Source organism: Chlorocebus sabaeus, chromosome 10 (genome assembly GCF_047675955.1).
Source record: "Chlorocebus sabaeus isolate Y175 chromosome 10, mChlSab1.0.hap1, whole genome shotgun sequence".
Lineage (NCBI taxonomy): Eukaryota > Metazoa > Chordata > Mammalia > Primates > Cercopithecidae > Chlorocebus > Chlorocebus sabaeus.
This window is the reverse complement of record NC_132913.1, coordinates 36,245,890-36,267,518: the sequence shown is the minus strand read 5'-3', so window position 1 is coordinate 36,267,518 and position 21,629 is coordinate 36,245,890. Positions and strand designations below refer to the sequence as shown.

General features: G+C 42.9%; 1 protein-coding gene across 1 annotated transcript in view; it reads right to left on the bottom strand.

The window, feature by feature from the left end:
• The window catches only part of KIF5C (kinesin family member 5C), a 153,107-nt gene that overhangs the window by 87,172 nt on the left and 44,306 nt on the right, over positions 1-21,629 (bottom strand). Inside the window, exons 2-4 of the mRNA XM_007964944.3 lie at positions 18,670-18,760; positions 11,656-11,729; positions 3,427-3,531 (exon numbers count right to left, since the gene is read on the bottom strand). Coding sequence (XP_007963135.1) covers positions 3,427-3,531; positions 11,656-11,729; positions 18,670-18,760 — 270 coding nt within the window. The remainder of the gene's footprint in view (positions 1-3,426; positions 3,532-11,655; positions 11,730-18,669; positions 18,761-21,629) is intronic.

Below are 21,629 nucleotides of genomic sequence, written 5' to 3'. Positions count from 1 at the left end.
CAAGACCCTATGCTTCAATTGTCCCATCTGTCACATGAAGCCATAGGGCTTTACGATGTCAAAAATCCCCCTCCAGGATTCTGTACTCTGTTTACATTTGCTTTCTGCCTACCCAATAAACTTATCTGCCCTATGTTCATAAGTTCTTTTGAAATCTAAACAAGGGAATGGGCAGAAAGGAAAACAGTTGTAAAGCTGTAAAGCTGGGATGTGACTACTCAGGTGAAACCTCATCCTTACATCCCAGCTCTGGACCAGTCATGGGGAAGCGAAGACTCTAACCCAGCACTGCTCCCAGTTCCGACTCAGCCCTGATCCATTATTTTTAATGTGCCTCGGTCTGGAACCACCCGACTGGAACCATTCCAGCTACTCTGAGATGTGGGGTCCTGGCTTGAGCCCTGGAATCCGCTGCTGGGCATCTCTCCTGGCTGCCTGTATCCCTAGCAACATCTGCCTGCTTGAACACCTGTCAGACTCCCCAGTGAGTCTGAGGCCCATCTCTCATGGACACATCTATGTGACATTTCAAAGACTCACATCTACAGCTTTGTCTAATCTCTCATGCTGCCACACTCCCCAAATCCTTATGGGTCTGTTTGGCCTCCAATCCTGCACATCTCTAACCCAGGCCTTCCTGCAGCCAACTCAATTCTAGTTCAGTGCATTCTATTTATTTCAGATTTGTCTGATTTTCAATCCATTGTCTATTATTTTTGAGATCTTAAACATGTGGCCTTATTTCCATCGATTACAGAGAAAATTAATTATGTCTTTAAAAAGTCACAAACTAGATACTGGCAAATCTGGCAATTAGAATCATATTCACATTTAACGTAAGTAGAAACAGGATTCTGATTTTATTAATTTCTGCTTTTGGTGTGTGTGTGAGGGTGGCGATTTTGTTGTTTTGTCATTTCAAATATTTTGTGAGACCAGGTGGAAGAAAAATAAACAGGCATTGTTTGGCATTAAGAAATAGGATGTTCGGAAATAAAGTTTAAAACGTCTGTGGGACTCATTTTAAGGAGCAGATTTTCAATATTGCCTTAATCGGTCCTCTTTTTCTTGATTTAGCCTCTCACTACTCAGTTCAAAATGCGAAGTAGTCAGCAACTAATTTGCCCACTTATAATTATTATTTATAAAACAAGTAAGCATAACTACAAATGCTACACAGAAATCTGGACTGTAAAATTCAGCCCTAGAGACTAAGAGTGTTGTTCCTCTCCTCCCCCAACTTCATGCTAGGGCTGTTTTTATCTTAATAAGATTCTAACACAAGACCCTATTTTGAGGGCAGTAATTGGTTTAACATCTTATTCCAGGATTATCACATAAGAACCCTGCAGTAGTTTAAGCTATTTAAATGCAAACAGCCCTAAAGAAGCACTAAGCTTCTAAATCTTGATCCCATCAAAGCAACAAGCTTCTGTATCCTTAGATATAAAGAATCTTGGCAAGAAGGAGAAGCAGGCTTTAGCCAACAAAAGGACTCCTAAGGAAAAGTGATTTGCTAGATTTAGAGTTGGGCAAACAGTTGTTGCCTTCTTTTTATGTCATTTACGAAAGGTATATAGTAGTAAGGGGAGAAGTTTCATATAATTGAAAAGGTATCACATATGCCTAGACCTAGGTCAGACCTAGGGTCAATTCTTAGCTTTATCAATAACTTGCTGTTTAAGTTGGGCCTTCTAACTCCGCGTCTTTTTTTTTTCAGACAGAGTCTCTCTCTGTCACCCAAGCTAGAGTGCAGTGGAGCAATCTCAGCTCACAGCAACCTCTGCCTCCCGGGTTCAAGTGATTCTCGTGCCTCAGCCTCCTGAGTAGCAGGGATTATAGGCACACACCACCATGCCTGACTAATTTTTTTTTTTTTCTTTTTTTAGTTGAGACAGGGTTTCACCATGTTGGCCAGGCTGGTCTCAAACTCCTGACCTCAGGCGATCCACTCGCCTCAACCTCCCAAAGTGCTGGGATTACAGGTGTGAGTCATTGCGCCCGGCCTAACTAACCGTGCATCTTTAAACTTCCGTTTCCTCATCTCTGAACAGATGGGCCTGGTGCACTAAGATCCCAGCCTGAAGGGAAATCTCTTAGCAGATCTGCTCAGCAAGTCTTCTTAGAACTGCCCCTTCACCCTCCCCAGCCACAGTGGGGGCCCCCAGACAGCATGTGCATCCTGGACACAGCTCATCAGGCAGGGGGGAGCCTATGTAGGCTGGGCCAATGAGTCCCTTCCCAAGGGAATTTGGGGTTGGAAATAAGGGAATGCTGGAGCAGCAGCTGCCATGTTGCCAACCCCTTCTCCCACCAAAAAGAGAGAAGATGCTCCAGAACAAGAGAAAGAAGTCAAGCAAGAGGGCAGAAAAGCAGGGACTGTAACGGATTTGGGGTTTCTTTTGGAGGTGATGACATGCTCAAGAATTAGATAAGGATCATCATTGTACACTGTTGGGAATATATTAAAAACCATCAATCTATACACTTTTAAAGGGTGAATTTTGCGGTATGTGAACAATATCTCAATTGTTTAAAAAGTTTAAAAAGAAAAAAGAAAAACAGGGCTTAGATTTCCTGCCCTCCACACTTCATCCTCCACAAAATGCTTACTGTCAGATTCTGTATCTTATAACAATATCCTCTATTTGCTTAAACAAGTGCCTTTCAGTCACTTGCAAAAGAGGTGTTCCAATGAATATATCCTAATAACAAATTTTAATATTAAACAGCTACAGTAAGAGAGTAGAAATCTCTCTTTCAATGCAAATTGAAGTCCATAACAAGTTCTGGTTTAAAACAAAAACAAAATACAAAGAGGAAGATAAAAAGGAGGAGAATTCCTCTTCCCAACATTTCTCAGAGTTCTGCTCTGTGACACTCTGCTCAAAACACAAGTCTGTGATACTCTTAGGGGGAGAAATGTGTCTATATTCAAAGAAGCTGGGAAATATAATCTAATACATGTCCCCTTTGCAGAGCACGTTGAAACTTGTGATAAATTTAACACTGTTCAAGGAAGCACTTCCCCAGCTCATTTGGCCTTATAGCCCTTTTCCCTGCAAGCCCACCATTAATAATATGAGGCACTGTGTTCCACAGAACACACTTTGAGAAATGCTGCCCTAACCCACACACAAACACATTTCGGTCATATCCATGGAGATCCAGAGGATAAAGGGTAGAATTCGGGCAACAATCAAGATGATTTCCTGCTAAAGAAGACTTTTGCTTTCATTATCTGGATATTTCAAGCAAACTCTCCAGATACCTGTTAGCCTAGGTGAGTAAGGAAGAGGGCTCTGCTTACCACAAGAATGTAATTTAAATTAGTAAGATCATCTTTTATATCTATTTGAAAGGAGGAGGGATAAGAAATGTTATCTGGGGCCCAGTGTCTTCTCTTGACCAATCAGTAATACATACCTTTATGTGAAATTCCAGGTTCTCATCCATGGAGTAGATATGGTCAAAGATATCATGAGCAATTCGTGGGATGATCCCCATGAGCTGGGGGTCGTGCAGCTTCCCCTAGCGAGTGAAAATACAAACACAGGCCGTTAAAGGGTGCTGGGAGACACAGGAGAGAGAGGAGGAACCATTGCTGGGTTCCTTAGACAGAACCTGGTGGAGCAGGAAGCACCCACGTGTGCCTGCCGGCTCCCTTGGGCATCTACCTGACTTGCCAACAGACCAGAAGTTGGTGGAAAAACTCAATGTGTTCATCTGTTTATCCAGCAGGGGAGCACTTGTGCTGTTAAATTCTGAGGCCCACAGTATTGCCTCCAGCGGCCACTCAAGACAGCAAATCAGTGTCTATGTGGCTAGTGTGGGGTGAGGAGGAGAAGGGAAAGGGAGCAGGAGAAGGAATGAGAATATATGGGTTTGGGTTTTGAGTATTTACAAACTGACCTGAGCCTGCAGGTCCAAGTAAGGTAATGTTCTTTAATGAAATAACCTTTAGAACTGATTTCCAAAATTTTTCAAAATTTCTAAGAACCTTATTCTGGCAACACTTTCAGTATCATTTAACAGATCAATCAAGAAAATACGCTTCATCAATTTCTTTTAAAAATCTGTAGTCCCCAGGCTGAATTGTTCTAAATAAGTTTTAGCTGTTTCTAACACCTAAATCCATGTTTAAAATAGTCTTATATTCTTCTTTCCCCCCTTTTCTACTTTACTCATTTTACCTAAGGGGATGGGGACAGGTAAATTATCCTGCTATTTGGATATTACCAAATCTACTTCTAAGGTCCAGAATTTGCCACCTCTGAAGATTTTAGAAAAGATGCCATAGGATCTGACAGCAACTCCTAATGAAGACTTCCAGAAGCATTTAAAGCAACACACAAGCTCCAGAGAGCCTTTGCCTAAGCCCACCATCAAATAAGCACTTAAGTTCTCATATGAGTTCAACAACCCATCAGTGAACAAACACACGGTCTGCAGGTTTAAAGTGATCAGTGCCAACAGTACACCCAGAGAATTTTCCAGATTTTTTTTTTTTTCTTTAGACAAGGTCTCACTCTGTTGCCCAGGCTGAAGTGCTGACTGCAACCTCCACTTCTCAGGCTCAAGTGATCCTCCAACCTCAGCTTCCCTAGTAGCTGGAACTACAGGTGTGCACCACCACACCCGGCTAATTTTTTGTATTTTTTGTAGAGACAAGGTTTTGCCCTGTTACCAAGGCTGGTGTCCAACTCCTGAGCTCAAAGTGTCTGCCCACCTTGGCTTCCCAGAGTGCTGGGATTACAGGCATGAGCCACCTCATCCAGCAGTCTGGCTTCCAGCAAAGCTGTCTCATCTGGAAAAATGGGTACTCCTCTGGAATGCCCTTATCTATTAAGAATCTAAATAGTTTGATGTATTGATATTGTTTTTTAGTTTGACTGCATACTTCCTAAAGATAGGGATGGCCAGTGCATGTATATTTCTCTCCATTGCTTACAAAATTTAGTATTTATTACATAGCATTATTGTATAATTTAAGTTAAATAGGATATATAAAGTGCTTAGTGACATGGGACGGGCTCAAATAAATGTTAGTATTATATCACTCAGCTCATAGGAGGTTCTCACGAACAAGTTGTTGGAGTTTATTTCACCTGAAGGGTCTGAAACACATTTCTATCTCTGACAATTAATACATATCTTAGGAAAGAAAACAGTGCCAAATGACAGACTGACAATCTCAGATCTTGATAACTTTTAAACTGTATATTCCATCATAAACATGTAACAAATTAGACAATGGGCCCCCACATGCTCTGAAGCATGGAGATCACTGGCAGGAACAATACCTATGGTGAGAACATCATTTCCGTATTGTCAAATGTCATGACTCCACTCAGCCAATCAAAAGACCTCCCCTACCCAAGCCCTCCAGAGCTTTTTAATAATTGATGATAATCCTTTAGCTTCTCCTCAGTAGCCCATAGCCAGAGAAGAACGACTGATAATCCAAAAATCATTTATAATTGACTCACATCTATTTTCCTATATGCTTTCCCTTTCAATGGATTTATCTCCCCATTGATTCCTGGCTTATACAAGTGCTGACATCCCTTTGTTTGCCTTTGTCAGGGCAAGAACCAAGGCAGAACCAGAGATGAATCTAGGACACTCTCTACTTTGTGTCTCTCTGAAGTCCTCACCCTAAAATCAATGTGAGAAAAGTGAGTGTTCTCATAATAATGCCTCCCATCCCCACAGGAACAGACGCATACCCAAATCCACTGCAGGCCTAGCAGCTGGCCTGCTTGATCCAGCTCAGATGCCCAAGAGCGGTAAGGGCTTTGTGTGCAGTAAACTAGGCCTGCTGAAACAATCTGCAGGTGTGCGTATGCAGGGGAGGATGTAGGGCATGTGGAGCGTGCCTGTGTGTGTGTGTGTATGTGTCTGTGTGTGTCTGTCATGTTAGGGGAGCATATGGATGTGTGATGTGTGTGTGGTGTATGTCTGTGTGTGATACATGTGTAGGGTGTGAGGGTTATGTCTGCATGTGTGGGGGCGTGTGATGTACGTGGAGTATTAACATGTATGTGTGATGTGGGGCATATATGTGTGTGAGACGGATGTACGGAATGTGTGCAGGCATGTGCTATAGCGTGAATGTAGGAAGTGTGGCGAGTGTGGGAGTGCTTGTGGCGTGTGGCATTCTGTGGTGTGTGTGTATTGTATATGTGTGATATGTGGTGTCTGTGTCTGTATGATGTATGCGGTGTGTGTGTGTGTGTATATGGGGGTATGTGTGTGTGTTGTATGTGTATATATGTGGGGTCTGTCGGTATGTGTGCATGTATATGTGGGAGCGTCTGTGTGTGGTGTCTGTGTGTGTGTGTATGTGGGGGGTATGCTATACAATGTGTGGTGTGGGGTATATGGTATGTCTGTATGTGTGTATGTCTGTGTGTGTATGCTGGGGGTGTGGTATATAGTGTGTCATATGCATGTCCATATGTAGGTGTGTGAGGTGTACATCTCTGTATGTTTATGATGTATGTAGGGGTCACATGTGGTATACATGTGTAGTGTGTGCTGTGTTTGTGTGTGGTGTGCATATACCTGTGTGTATATGTATGATGTATGTGGAGGAGTGGTATGTGATGTCTGTGTGTGCAAGTGTGTGATGTGTATATGTCTGTGTGTGTATGATGTATGGGGGCATGTGCAGTATGTGTTGTGTGGTGTGTCTGTATGTGTGTGATATATATGTCTGTGTGTGTTTATGATGTATGTGAGGGCCTTGTGTGGTGTGAGGTATGTCTGTGGTATGTATATGTCTGTATGTGTATGATGTATGTGGGAGGGTGTGTGGTATGTGGTGCGTGGTGTGTCTGTGTAGGTATATGTGTGATGTGTATATGTTTGTGTGTATGATGTATTTAAGCAGTATGGTATATGGTGTGTGGTGTGTCTGTGCGTATATTATGCATGTGGTGTGTCTGTGTATATGTGTGTGGTGTGCATATGTCTGTGTGTGTATCCTGTATGTGGGGGGTATGTGGTATATGGTGTGTCTGTGTGTTTATGTGTGTGTGTGTGTGATGTGTGTGGGAGGTATGGTGTGTGGTGCATCTGTGTGTGATGTGTCTGTGTATATGTGTGTGGTGTGCATATGTCTGTGTGTGTATCCTGTATGTGGGGGGTATGTGGTACATGGTGTGTCTGTGTGTGTATGTGTGTGTGTGTGTGATGTGTGTGGGAGGTATGGTGTGTGGTGCATCTGTGTGTGATGTGTCTGTGTATATGTATGTGGTATGCATATGTCTGTGTATGTGTACAATGTATGTGGGGTATGGTATGTGGTGTGTAATATGTCTGTGTGTGATGTGTCCGTGTGTATATATGTGTGTGGTGTGCATATGTCTGTGTGTACAATGTATGTGGGGGTGTATGGTATGTGGTGTATGGTGTGTCTGTGTATATATGTGTGTGGTGTGCATATGTCTGTGTGTGTATACAATGTATGTGGGGGTGTATGGTATGTGGTGTATGGTGTGTGGTGTATATATGTGTGTGGTGTGCATATGTCTGTGTGTGTGTATGATATATGTGGGGGGTGGAATGTGGTGTATGGTATGTCTGTGTATATATGTGTGTGGTGTGCATATGTCTGTGTGTGTGTATGATATATGTGGGGGGTGGAATGTGGTGCGTGGTGTGTGGTGGGTCTGTGTATGTGTGTATGAGAGGTGCTCCTTAGAGGTCTTCACTGCTTCTACACTGACCCTTGCAGATGAGATGTGCAGTCCAGACCCACAATGCACAGTTGCTTCGGGCAGTAAGAAGTGGGAAAACAGCTGAGAGCTATAGAAATTCAGAGACTAGAAATGTCCCAGATTTCCAGTAATAAATGGGTAATATGGGATGGCTTCCTTGAGGGACACCAAATCTTGAAGAATGAGTAAGTTTAGGAATGGGCAGAGAGGATGTGGGCAGAGAAGGTGAGTGGGAGAACAAGGTACAGGAACTGAGAAAGAACAGGGAAAGTGTATTTTAGCTGAAGGATCAAAGATGAACTTGGGGAGCAAAGAAATCCACTGCTTCATCACCTTGTTTCTCCCAGAAAGCAAATAGGAGAAAGATCTATATAACTGCATCCTGTATAATTTTATCCACAAACTTTTCCCATGGAATGTGATCTTTTAGGAGCACATGTGAAAGAAGAAACAAGACCCAGGCCACCAGCCACTGAACAAGACTCTTTTTGTTCCAACCCCAGTTGCCTCCTTGACCTCCCAAGCAGGGCAAGAGTTTCCTGAAACACTTAAGATGTCAGCCCGTCAGTACATGAGCACCGTGCGTTCAGATAGCCTTGTTCGAAATCACTTGGCAGGCTTGGCGGGGCGACGGGGAAGCCTGTACCATTCAGATGACCTCCAAGTGTCTCTTTGGGCAGAAAGAAAAAACACAAAGTGTCTCCATCCATCTATATCAGTGTGCAGAAGAGGATCACAAAGTAGGGCATGGGGCCAAGAGAAGCCCTTCCCAGCATCACACACTGAACAAAAAGAACAGTCCGTCCCCTTTTCCTCAGCTGGAGCTGGAACCCCCTGTGTCCTCCCCAGCGCCAACCCTGGGTATGGGCAACACAAGCCCAGGACCTTCTGTGTGTCGGTGTCCACCGAGCTTAGCATTAACACCGTCCAGTGAGTCATATATTTACTGAAAACCTACCTTAAGTGCTCCATCTTGAGAAGCTAATCTTTCCAATTTTATGTAGGCTTATCTGTTAGTTCCCCTCAATACAAGGTAATAGAGTCATTACTGGAGGTCAGACCAAAACCAGGGGGATTAAAGTGAAAAACAGCTTTAACATGTGACTGCTCTGTCCACTCAGGAACACTCAGGGAGTTAACATCCCCTTCCGAAAGCCTTTGGAAGATCACAATGTGTAATTTGAATACATAAAATCCTCCTTTCAGAGAATGCAGACCCTGTATAGGGCTTTTTTGACTTAATCGCATTCCAGGATCCTGGATTTCTTGGTCTCCTGCAGTATCTGTGACTTCAGCTTGAGGCTCCTCCTTCCCTCTGTCTTCCTCTGAAAATATCCCTTACCTTTGCTCCAATCTATAATTACCCTACAGAAAGAACTCGATTAAGTGAGGGGGTGGGTGGCACTAGGAAAAAACTCCCATCTACATCAACTATTTCTAACTGTAGGCACAGGTATGTGATCTGCAAAAGTCACAATAAAGAAAAGCAACTCATTACAATCGACCTTTTAAAACTGACAAAGATGAAGAGGTGACAGAATTTAGGCAACCAGAGGTGAAACCTGTCCGGAACCCAGTTCCTTTCAGGTCCCCCATGAGTCCTCGCTGGGCAGGCATTGTGGAGTTTACACTGTAAGACACAAAGGGCTTGAGAGCCTCTAGTTTAGCAAAATATCTCTTATACGAGTTTTTGTTTTTTGGATTTTTATTTTATTTATTTATTTTTATCTATTTATTTTTTGAGACGGAGTCTTGCTCTGTTGCTCAGGCTGGAGTGCAGTGCTGTAATCTTGGCTCACTGCAACCTTTGCCTCCCTAGTTCAAACGATTCTCCTGCCTCAGTCTCCCAGGTAGCTGGGACTACAAAATGTGCGCCACCGCGCCTGACTAATGTTTTTTGTATTTTTAGTAGGGATGGGGTTTCACCATGTTAGCCAGGCTAGTCTCGAACTCCTGACCTACATGCTGGGATTACAGGCATAAGCTACCACGCCTGGCCTCCCATATTAGGTTTAAAGGCAGGGCATAGCTCTTTGCCATCACCCTATATCCATCTCTTCTCCCGAAATAAGATGTTACACTGGGGAGCATTCTCTCTCTTGATGTCTTACAGTTTAAATTTCTGGCATTTAGCAAATACCTTATATTTTCTAATCCCAAAGCTTAAAAGGTCACTCTTGTAAGCATTCCAAGAGATTTGGGGGGATTTTAAATAATGCGGGTTGCTTTTGTTTGTTTGTTTTTGTTTGGTATTATATACCGTTTGGTAATATAAAAACAAAACAAAAACCTCCGGACTGATTGAATTCCTCACTAGACACCATATCTCTCTTTCAAGTGCCATCTGACCTATGAGGGAGTTTTTGTCCACAGCTACTGGACTAGGTGGGACCCAGGAAATGCAGAACTGTCACTTTTGTAGAGTCTCAAGGTCAAGAGTCGGGGGCCCAGTAAGAGAGGGAAAGGCGAGGGGCCGGGGCAGGAGTATGGGGATACCAGGGCCGGCGTTTCCAAGACGTTCTGCAGTAGAGTGTGAGAGGAGGAGATGGGCTGAGGCCACTCAGGTGTCAGGGGAAAGACCTGCTTAGTCAGAAAGAAGTGATAAATAAACCTCATGCTTCCTTTAATCTGTGCAGTCTCTGAACCACTTTGTCTTCAGCAAAACGGGTGAAAGAGAGTCAACACCACAGAAATGAGATCCCCGGCACTGTACCCACACTTGAAATCAGTATGAGCAGAACATCAGAGCCCTGAGGATTTTAGCCTCGTGCCTTTGAAATCTCCTCTTCAATAGGAATGATTCATAAGCTAAACCGATTCTGCAGCAGCCGTCTCAGTGCTATTCCCAGGAGGGCATCGTAAATGAAAAACCCTAAGCTGGAAGAATTAAGGATTCATCTTACCCTGCTGCTGAATTCCCCAAACTTCCTCTGTGCAGTTTCTTATAATAACCATGTTTACCACCTCTCCTCACCTGTCAGGTGGGTCTCACCTTTAGAAGAATTATCAGGCCCTGAAGGCCCTATAGGATTTGGTGATTTAAAAACAAAAAAAAAAAGGAAAAGAGGAGGCAAAGGGGTTCAATTTTGCCTGCAGACCTGTTTTGTTTGCAAAACAGACTGAAGCCACAAAGTTCCACAGCCAACAAATGGAGCTGGGGTCATACCCTGAAGTGCCTTCAGGGAGCAGGTATGTAAGTTAATAAGGAAGGATGCCGAATATAAGTTCATCTTCACCCCAGTGTGCATGAAGTGGGCTGGGTGTGAGTATAATGGAGAGTCCAGCCCCATATATGTGGGGTGGCCAGGGCCAGGACCACAGGCACCATTTTCACAAATACTAACAGATATTTTACCAAACTTCTCCTAGGTGACAGCAGCTGTTCCCTGCACTAGAAATGTTAACAACCTAAGATGGAAAATTTGAATGGTGTGAAATCATCCAATTTTTAACATTGCTTACAATTTAAAAAATATACATGATGTGCAGGCCAAACAAAAATACGTCTGTGGGCTGAATGTGGCCCATAAGCCAACTTTTAAAAATCTCTGATTTTTCATTTATTCTAAGAGATGTACCTTCCCGGGGGCCTTCATCAAGGTAAATGATTTTCCCAATAGGCTTTCCCAGTTAGATTGAGGCTGAAGTCCAGAATGATGTTCACACCACTGCTTAGCTAATCAATGATTGGTTCTGAATAGAATGTATTCTTACCATCACAAAGTGATCAATAAAGGCCTTTTAAAAATACTGAATTCCTGAGACTTTATTTTTCACTGCTATTTTAAAACTTCTCAAAGACATAATTAATTGGCCAAACATAACCGTCTCTATTTCCCAGTAAAGAAAGCCACATGCACCTCAAGTTTTGCTGGAAACGTCAGTTGCATTCAGTCATCTCAGAGATTCGCATTAGACATTGTAATCTTACCTCCATGGTGTGGGTTTTTCCTGATGAAGTCTGCCCATACGCAAAAATCGTCCCGTTATAACCTTCAAGGACATCTGTGAACAAGAAAAAGAAATTAAAATTAACTCATTACTTTGATCATATGCTGGTGTAGGTTGCATATTTTAAAATTACATTTTCCAAATGGCCCATCTCATTTTTCATACAAATGATATATTTTAACTCCTTGTGAATTTTAAGTAGAATTATGAGATAAGAGCAGAAATGCAGGCCTCTGTTGTTCTACAAATAGAAAGAAACGGACTCATACTTCACAGAATATATTAATGAAGAAGGAGGCAGACACACGTTCTCCCAACGACATCAAAATGAAGACAGAGACATCGAGCACAAAACTTTTTTTTAGTAGAAGGATATTTGAGTTTTCTTCTAGAAGTCCATCTATTGAGATTAGTTGGGGGAAAAAGAAAACACTATTCTTATGCCCTAAGTTTCTGGAGTGAGATGAAGAATAGAATTTCTTTCCTCAGTTTAAACCCTGGCCCAGGCTAGCTCCTTGGGGAGGTTTCTCCTGAAAGCCCTACCAGAGCTCCTTGAGTCCAGAGGCGGGGGAGGAAAAGGGCCCCACTCTATAAACAGAGCCTCACGGTGACAATCCAATCAACCCAGAAACTAGCCGGGCCCTCACTTAAATTTAATGTCTCTGTGTTTGCACTGACAGTGCTAACAAGCCAGCCCAGGCCCATCAGCATCAGGAAACATCTTTTAATTACACAATGAGAGCACTGTGCAAAGCCTTCCACACTGCAGGTCGGTGCCACATCACACAGAGACAATGGGAGGCTCGAGGGTGGAGGCTGCTTTTTGCCGAAGAGCTGAAGATTATCTGTGGGAATTCTTTCAAAGCAGCAAAGGTGATTAAAATATATTTAGCACTCATTTCCCTCCTGCTTTCCTCCTTCATCCTCACAAATATCACTGGAAGAGGAACAATGCATGATTAATATCCTTGATCCTCCATTCAGCATAAGGGGAGGAAGTCTTCATTTGCACAAGGTGCAGAGGCAGGGAGAAGGGCCCACACCGAGGTGTCCTACTCAGGGTCATGTGAAAAACCAAGCTAGGCTTACTTCAGGCTCTATAAATAGAGTTTTTCTTTTGGGGGCATGGTAGAGGGGGTCCTCTGAATTTTATGATCCTGGTTTGCTTCTGTTTTGCTTAGATGGGTTTGCTTTTTTGAATTTATATAAATTCTGATTTGTTATGTTTTTAAAAACATTTTTAATATACATTTGACCGATCTGAGGTTGTTGAAGTGTGAACTGGGATAAGAACGAAAAGCAATATTTTATTTTAGGAATCTAAGAAAAGGAAAATTAAGTGTCAGGGTTTTTTTTTTTTTTTTTTTAAATTCTAGCAGCCCTCAAGAGTTTGTATCAAGCTATATTGGGGGTTGGGGGAGAGGAGGGACGGAGAGAGAGAGGAGGGAGGGAGAGAGAGAGAGAGAGGAGAGAGAGAGAGACAGAGAACGTTCACAGGTATCAGACTTCGGCTAATGGTTCCCCTGGTAACAGTGGGAAGCAAAAACTTGAAGTAGTCAGTGTAAGGTTTGGAGGTTCAAGCTTCAGTTTCCATAAAAATGCCAAACTACTCAAAGAAAAGATTCCTCAGGCCAGAGCAGACAGAGCACCTCTACATCAACATGAATATGATATGCTTTGAGGGACCCAAAGGAACAAGGCCCCACCCTTAGGTTAAACTTTAAAAATGCCATATTCATAACACAAACAACTCCAGCCTATTGGAATGCTGGCTATATCACAATATTACAGTTTCCATTTATTCAAAATTACCATTTTTTATAAATTAACCATCCCCCTACACACACACACACACACACACACACACACACCCCTGAAAGCGCTTTCCTTGTCTTAAGCCTCTGTGTGTGAAACACTCTGGAACCCACTGGCCCAGGTGTTAGAACAGCACCGAAGTTGCCAGGGCCAGGGGTCCAGCCATCCTGACCTCTACTGGCCACCCTGCAAGTGCCGATGTTCCCACGCAGGAGGCCCCGGGGAGGTGGTACCGAGCAATCTGCCACACCAAGGAAACTCAGCTCAGAGCTCAGCTTCCTCCTGAATTAGGCCACACCAGAGGCCTCCCAGGTCTCATGCACGCCCCTGAGTCCATCACTGTAACAGAAGCTCGTCTGTGGCTTCACTTGTTTTGGATTAAGGAGCTGAGAAGCGTGCGAGACTGTACTTGGAGAATCTGTTTCTTGCTGCCGTTTCGTCACCGAGCACAATTTTTTTCCCCTTCTTTTTTTGTAAGAAAAGAAGAACACGTAAAACCCCACTAGAACAAACTCCACTCGGCCCTGGAAGTATTTACAATCAGGTTACAGCTCATTCACTGCTGCAGAACCTCGCTCCAGCGCTCAAGGTTGAAGGGAGCCGACGTCGCCCTCTATCGGCTCCGCGCTGCACTAGAAGGTAATTTAAACGAAAAGGCTCTTTGAAGCCGGTGTTCTCTATTTTCTTCGAAACTCCAGGTTTTCGGGGCTTGTTTTCTGTTTATTGTTTGTTTGCTCAGTCTGTGTTTTGATTTGCTGGTGAGGGGAGGCACAGAGGGGAAGTGGAGAAGGAGCCCAGCGCGTTTCTATGGCCACCGCGACCACAGGCAGTGGGGGAGCCGCAGCGGGAAAGGCCAGGACGCGCTCTGCACTGCGGGGGCCACGCCGCCCCCGACCCGATTCCCACAGAAGCGCCCACAAAAGGCACTTTCATCACGTCCACTTCCCGCTCCTGGGCCCACGGAGTGCATTTGTTTTAGAGTCTCTGCAGAAACAATGACTGTTCCCACATTTCAGCCACGCTCCGCAGACAGAACGTTTCTTTGTGTTGGTGCCTGGTGTGATGTGACCTCCACTGGTACAGCACAGCCCGCTGCACCTCGGGCCACAGCACTCTTCCATCCCGCAGCTGCATGAACCCCAGAAGGAGCTTCCGCCGCAGGTGCCCAGAGCCTTCTCATCTCCCAGGGGAGGAAGGATAGCAGTAGATACTTAAAATGCTCCTTGCCTCCCATTTGCCCAGTTCTGAATCCAGGTCTTGCTAAAGCAAAAGAGTTAATGCCATTTCCAGATTAGAATTGGGGGAGGATTTGATCATATCTACCCATCAGTAGTCCTAAGGAGGCATCGGGCTTCCTACTGACTCTCCAGGGGAAATGGGGGCCTGTAGGGTTTCTGGTGATAGTGGCTGACAGGCCATCCTCACCAGTCACCAAACCACTCAGGCCACAACCAGAGGATGAAGAGGCGGTCCTGCTGACCACCCGAGGCCAGCCCGCGTGCCGGCCGGCCAGACTAAAGGCTCGTCACTGTGCCCAGGCAAGGGCATGCTGCATCTTCAGAATGGAAACACGCCTCATCACTGGCAGATCACCAGGGCCACCACAAGGTGTGGGAGCCACCATCCCTGTCCCCTCTTCTCTACCCTCCTCCCACACCATTCCCAGCCCTGTCTTTTGCAATGCTTAGTTAATAGTCCATATGGCCTGTCGGAACAGGGACCGCTCATAAAATAATTGTCATCAAATGCTCGCTGTGTGCTCACCAGGAAGGGAGGCAGGGGAGTGCAGAAGAACATCAGTCAGTCAGGCCGACAAGCCCAGGCTTGAGTCCCAGTCCATGGCCCCCCAACCAATCTGGCCAAGTTACTTCACTTCTCTGAGCCTCAAATTCCTCTTCTGTACAATGAGGAAAATAATGCTCACCCTTCAGAAAGTTGTTGATTTAAAATGCAACAACATATGTCAAGTATATAGACAGTGCCTGATAAGTCACAGCTAAAAATATTTTTTCTTCTTCAGAGTCATATGTAAGATAATAACAAAACAGATCTGGTAATATCATCCTAAGTTTAACACTCTTCATTGGGTCCACATTGTCTGCAGGATAAAGTCCATCCATTTCCATCAAATTGCTCCAGCCTAACTTTCTCAGCCTCATCTCCCATAATGCCACTCTGCACCCTCTGCCACTCCAAGTTGCCCAGGCAGAATTTGTGTCTTTATGCTTTTACTTTTACAATCCCCTCTGCTTGTACAACCCTGCTATATTCTATAGTCCTCAGGACCCAACCTTTCAGAGAAACCTTCTTTAATTCTCCACTCCCTCTCCCAACCAAAATCAATACAAGTGACATTCTTCCGTGTTCCCGTGGCATTTTGCATACACCCTTTCTAAAGTACATAATGCCTATGTGTGTGATGATTATGTACACATCTGTCTCTTTCCCTGTACCCAAAGCTCCTTGCAGACACTCTTACATAGCATGGCGACTCCAGTCCCAGCAGTGCTTACCCCATGGTAAGTACTAAATACAACTTACACAAATGAATGATTAAAAGAAACAACTGAATGAATGAATTTTAAAGGAATCAGAACTGGAAGACAAGAAATCCCCTTCGGTCTAGCATCTGGATCATCTGTATCTAGTTACTTTGGAAGGCAAATAATTGGCGTGGCTTCTGTAGGCTGGGACATAGTTATAGTACTTCGATAATAGCATGCAGTTACCATGGTGTTTGACTCCTAGGTGTCCAAAGGAGCCTTCCCATTTACTGTGCTGGTAGTCACAAACCTACAACCTCTTTGAGAAGAAATGGAGGAGAATTCTACATGCCTTTTCAAGCAACATTTTGAAAAACAAACACCGAAGATGGGAGCATGAGAGATGCCAGGGCTCTACAAACATTTAAAGTATTTTTTTAACCCAGTGAAGTGGTAGGGAATGAAAAACCAGAGAGAGAATAAAGTCATCAAGTTAAATGGAGCCTCCCAGATGCTCCAAATCATTAAGAGTTTAGATGGACTTGAAAGGAATGCTCCTTAGTCCACCCATTATCAGGAATCAAGGGGACTGTGGTACCCTAAGGAAGCCATGCGATTTAATTGTTGGCCTCTAGAAAAAAAGGGCTCCACAGCACTACCTCCCAATCTTGATTTAAATAGGGTTCCTCGTGGCAAGAGATACCTCAGCTGTACCTGGTCATCTATTCCAAGGAGTTCTTTCTTGTATCTCTATGTTTTAGCTTACTGATTCTGAAATACATGGCCACTTCTCACATTAGCCTCAGTGGATATTTGTGAAAGTTCAATCAGACCTTCATCAATTCCTTTTTAAAGGAGAATAAGGCATGTATGTATGATCATACATATTTATGATACCCTAGAAATGTCTTTTTGTCATATTATGTCAGGGCCTGATTTTATTCTACTAGATGGTTTTCTTTATAGCTCACTATATACTGGGTCTCAAATTATCCAGAGTTAGGCCGCATCTTTACAAGACCTGCCCATTTCTGACATTTCATACTGTAGAGAAATCCGAACATTGAAAGAGGCCCAAACTTCTTTTGTGAATAAGGACTCAAGGAGTATTACTATAGTTTGTTAATCACAGGATTTTTTTTTTTAACAGAGTGCATCCATTTCTAATTATGTCAGCTTACAGAGGACAGGATGTATTTAAATGGCCCTCATGTTTACCACAGCATGTGGTAAATACTATTTGTTTGTGGTAATGAAGGGGGAGAGAAAAAGAAATTCTGGCACATATGTGATTAATCTTACTTTAATAAAAAATATATGAATGAGTCCAACAATAGGGAGCGGGGCTGAGTAGGAGCAAACCAAGAAAGATATACTGCAAAAACACAGAAAACATGTTTAGATAGAAAGAGAAGCAGAAGAGTAAAAGTAGAGAGACGACAAAAATCACCACCCAATATAGGTCCATACTATTAATTCAGAAAGAGCTCAAATTCAGGCATATTTTTTTCTCATTGGGTTTCTATAAAAATCTCACTGTGAAGACCTTCAAAATTAATTGATGTCTGCAGCAAGAATGTGAATAACCATCCACCTCAGCAAGGAACATTACATGCTGACATGCATCTCCCACACAGGTGTCCAGGGTCAGAATTAATCGAACAGATGTACCCAGAGCTGATTTTCATGAATTTCAAATACTTAGGTTAGTCAGCTTCTAAAAACAAGCAGATCCAAAGTGACATGGTAGGTTATTTTGGTTTTGTTTTTACTTCTTGCTTTTTAAATCCAGAGCTGCCTATAAAGGGGGCAGCATCAAGACATTTGAAAGCACAATCGCCATAGCATTCACATTTGAGGGCAAGGATTTGATGATGAAAAGCAAAGTAGCAGGAGATGCCCCCCAGCTCTGTCCAGATGGCAAGCCTGCCAATGCAAGCTTCAACCTGCCCCTGATTTGAAAGGACAAGGTAGAGCAATGTGTAAATTGCTTCATCTCCCTGCTGCTATTTTGACATGAATCCTCCAGGGCCAATGCCAGTCCTAGAGAAAAGGACTGATCTCTAAGACGTAAATGTAGGCTTGAGGCTACCTGTTTGGAGGAACAAATGTCAGGATCTGGGTGGGATGGTTGAAAATGGGTTAGGAGAAAGCATCATTAAGGAATGCTGAATAGCAAGACCAGGCTCAATAACCTACACAGTAATGTGATTTTATGACATTGTAGAAAATTTCTAAATGGCAAAAATTTTCCATATTTAAGTCTTCTTGCTGAGAGACATTAGTAAAAGGGAGACAGATGCACAGAATAAATCAACCAAATATGTACAACTGAAGCATCAGGAATATATATTTTCTCCTTCAAAGGAAAAAGGAGGTTCCATACCTGCAGCAGTGTTTTAAAATGGTTACAGAAATAGTGTGAATACAGCTTACCTTCCTTTAAACTTTTGGGTGACAAAATAGAAAAGGTGGCAAGAGAAATAAATATCCTTGAAAAGGGGAAATAGAGAGATTAAATAATTTGCCTGACATCATAGCAAATCAGGGCTAGAACCGAGGCTATAGAATTCAGTGTTTCCAATTAGCAGGCCTCTGCTTACAGTCAAGGCACATTGATTCCTAGGCTGCAAATATCACTTAATGTTTTCAATTACTCTGAATGGCCCAGGAGGAAATAAAGAAATAGCACTTACCTTTGACAATTTGCTTCGCACATGCATTGTAAACCTGCTCTTGGCTTGTGTTGGGAGGTAGCACTCTGTCGAAGACATATGGCTTCCCTTGCTAAAAAAGAAAGACAAAGGAAAGAAAAGGGTGGGAAAAAAAACACATTAGACGTTTAGGAATAAAAAAGCGCTGACATTAGTAGCTAGGCCATAGGCACTAAATCACCAACCCTATTCTTTAAGGCAGTTCATTACCAAGAGTAGGGAATTTTTATAGCATATACCACACATGCATTGCGTGTATGTGCACTGTATGTTGAGAATCTGAGATTTTAAAAAATTTAAATTTAACCACTTTTTAAATGAAGGGTAAGCTGAGACTCATTCATTCATTCGAACAAGTATTTTCTGAGCACTTACACAGAGCCTGGCACTGGACTAGACGCTGAAAAAAAAAAAAAAAAAAAAAAAACACAAAACAATCCTGCTCTTGTGAATCATTCAATTAGGTTGAGCAGATAGCTAATAAGCAAGAAAGCAAACACAGAGGAAAATGCAAAATGCCTAGGTTTAAAATGGCAGGACAGAGGGAATGCTAGAGAGGGCAAGGAAAGCCTGGTGAAGAAGGACCACTTAGCTGTATCTTTACAGAATCAGGAAGATGGAGGCTCCTGAAGAGCTGCAGAAGCACATCCCAGGCAGGAGCCCAGCAGACAGCAAAGGGCCTGGTGTGTTCAAGGAATTGGAGGGCAAGCAAATCAGGAGCCAGTTCATGCAGGGCACAGTTAGCCAAGGTGATGTGCTTAAATGTTAGTCAATGGGAAGATGGGACAAACAGATTTAAGGAGCTCCTCTTCTTAGAAAGCTACTATTGCTTTGTGTCCAAAAGAATTCTTGTGCTTTCTTTCTCATGCATAAGTGATGCTTTAACTGGGTTGAGGCTTCCAAGACAAAGAGGGCCCTTCTGTACAGTAAATCAAGAGATTTCCCCAGGTGTGGGGTCTTGGGATTTGGTTTGATGCTCAAATGTATGTGTTTCAAGGAAATAACTAATAGAGGGGAAGAGAAGAAACTCCACTGTGCACTACATGAGCCCTGACGCCCAATCACTCTATGTTCAATAAGGAGTTACTGGGCATTTAGGTGCCAGGCACAGTGCTGAGTGCTGCAGAAGCGGTGGGTGGGACAGACACAGCCCCTTCCCTAGAAGAACCCATCCTGAAGGCACCTCTTCTCTACCACCACCACCCAGGCAGGGGGCAACCATGCTCACCCTCTTCCACAGCCAGACTCACTCAGGAGGCCCTTCATCTTCATGTTCACCACATAGCAGAGGGGAGGGCAGAAGATGAGAAGGGAGGAGAGAGGAGAGCCAAGAGCCTCCTTTTCTCCCTTTGTGCCCCTCCTACATGTGGCTCTGGACACCAGGAACCACCCAAGGACAGTAGGACTCCTCAAAAAGATAATTGCTCATGAGGGATCCAAGAGCAAGGCTTGTTACATCCTATAACCTTCACACAAAGTAAGTACACAGCTGTCAGAATGGCTGAATGTTCTACTCATTTATTACTTGGGTAGAGCTGGACTGGAGGTAAATTCCTAGCCCTTAAGCTTTAGTCTTTGAAAACTGGATAGCGCCAACCAGGTAAATGAGCTACTTCCACTTGGTCTTAGAGAAATGGAGAATTTTCAGTTACTATAAAATTTTGTTTTGATGCAAAGCAGCAGAACCAGAGTCATTCTGCTAAAGTTATAGAAAGAGAACATTTTCTGATGTTTTGTTTGCAGTAAGTTTCCTTCAGTTAGTGAATCAAGGATTTGGTTGAATAACCAATACACTATTCCTCACCATAGTGTATTGCCAACTATCAGCTTACTACATGATTATTAAGCTTTATCTATTTGTAAAATTCAACTAAATGTCAGTAAGTTAAAAGGTAAGAATAAATATTTGCAGAGTTTGCCTGGGTATTTGTTATCAATTGAACTTTCTGGAATAAAAATGTAGCTTTGCTTAATTTAAAACAAATCCACTATTTATCCAAACAATGAGAATCACCAAAATAAAGCATCTTGTTTACAGCTTGATCCTGCTCTGGGTTTTAGAGAAAATACATTTAATACAGCAGACAAAATGACCTATTAAATTGTAGCACATGGTACGGAAAAAAAAAAGGACTCTTCAGTTTTGCCCTTCTGTTTAAAATGTTTATTAGAATGCTTTATGTTTTCACTTTAAGAGAAGTAGAGATCAAGAAGTCTCTATTCCTCATTTAAATAACGTAATTTATCAAATGAGAAACATAATACAGCGATTCTTCATAACCTAAAGTTAACTACCAAACAGAAGTTGCCTTCAAGTCATTATGATTGATACTAAGAAAAGATAAAATTTAGAAAGTGATTTGTTATGAGACCTATCTTGTCAGGTTTAACACGTTATGTAGTTAAAAATGTAAATATTCTTATGTGTCCTGTCTTGCACTGGGTTAGTTATAGGTTTTTATTTTAGGTCAACCTTAAAGTCTTGGAAGATATTGATCAGAATTTAGTTATTGAATATTTTCAAAGAACTGACTTGTGGCATAGCTGTACCAGCTGTCTATATAATTGCCATTTTAAAAAACCACTAATTACTCTTTGCTGCTTTAGTAATGGTATGAAAATCTCACAAATCCTAATTGAGACTTGAACAAAGACTCTTGCCCCAGAGCCCCCAAGGAGGTAAGATTGTCCATTTTTTATTCTACCATGGCTAAAGGTTTCTCCAGGCATGCACTGGGCCCAACTTGCTCTAGTCATCACTGAGTTTACAGCTACAGAATACACTTTTCAAATGACATTTAATGCAGGTTCTGGGTACTAACACTTGAAACCTAATGATGAGGTCACCAGTCACTCCTTCTGGAGACACGATTCCTTTCCAGGTGTCTATGCAGCACATGGTTCTCTCCAACCTCTCTGGCTACCTCCATCAATGTCCTTTG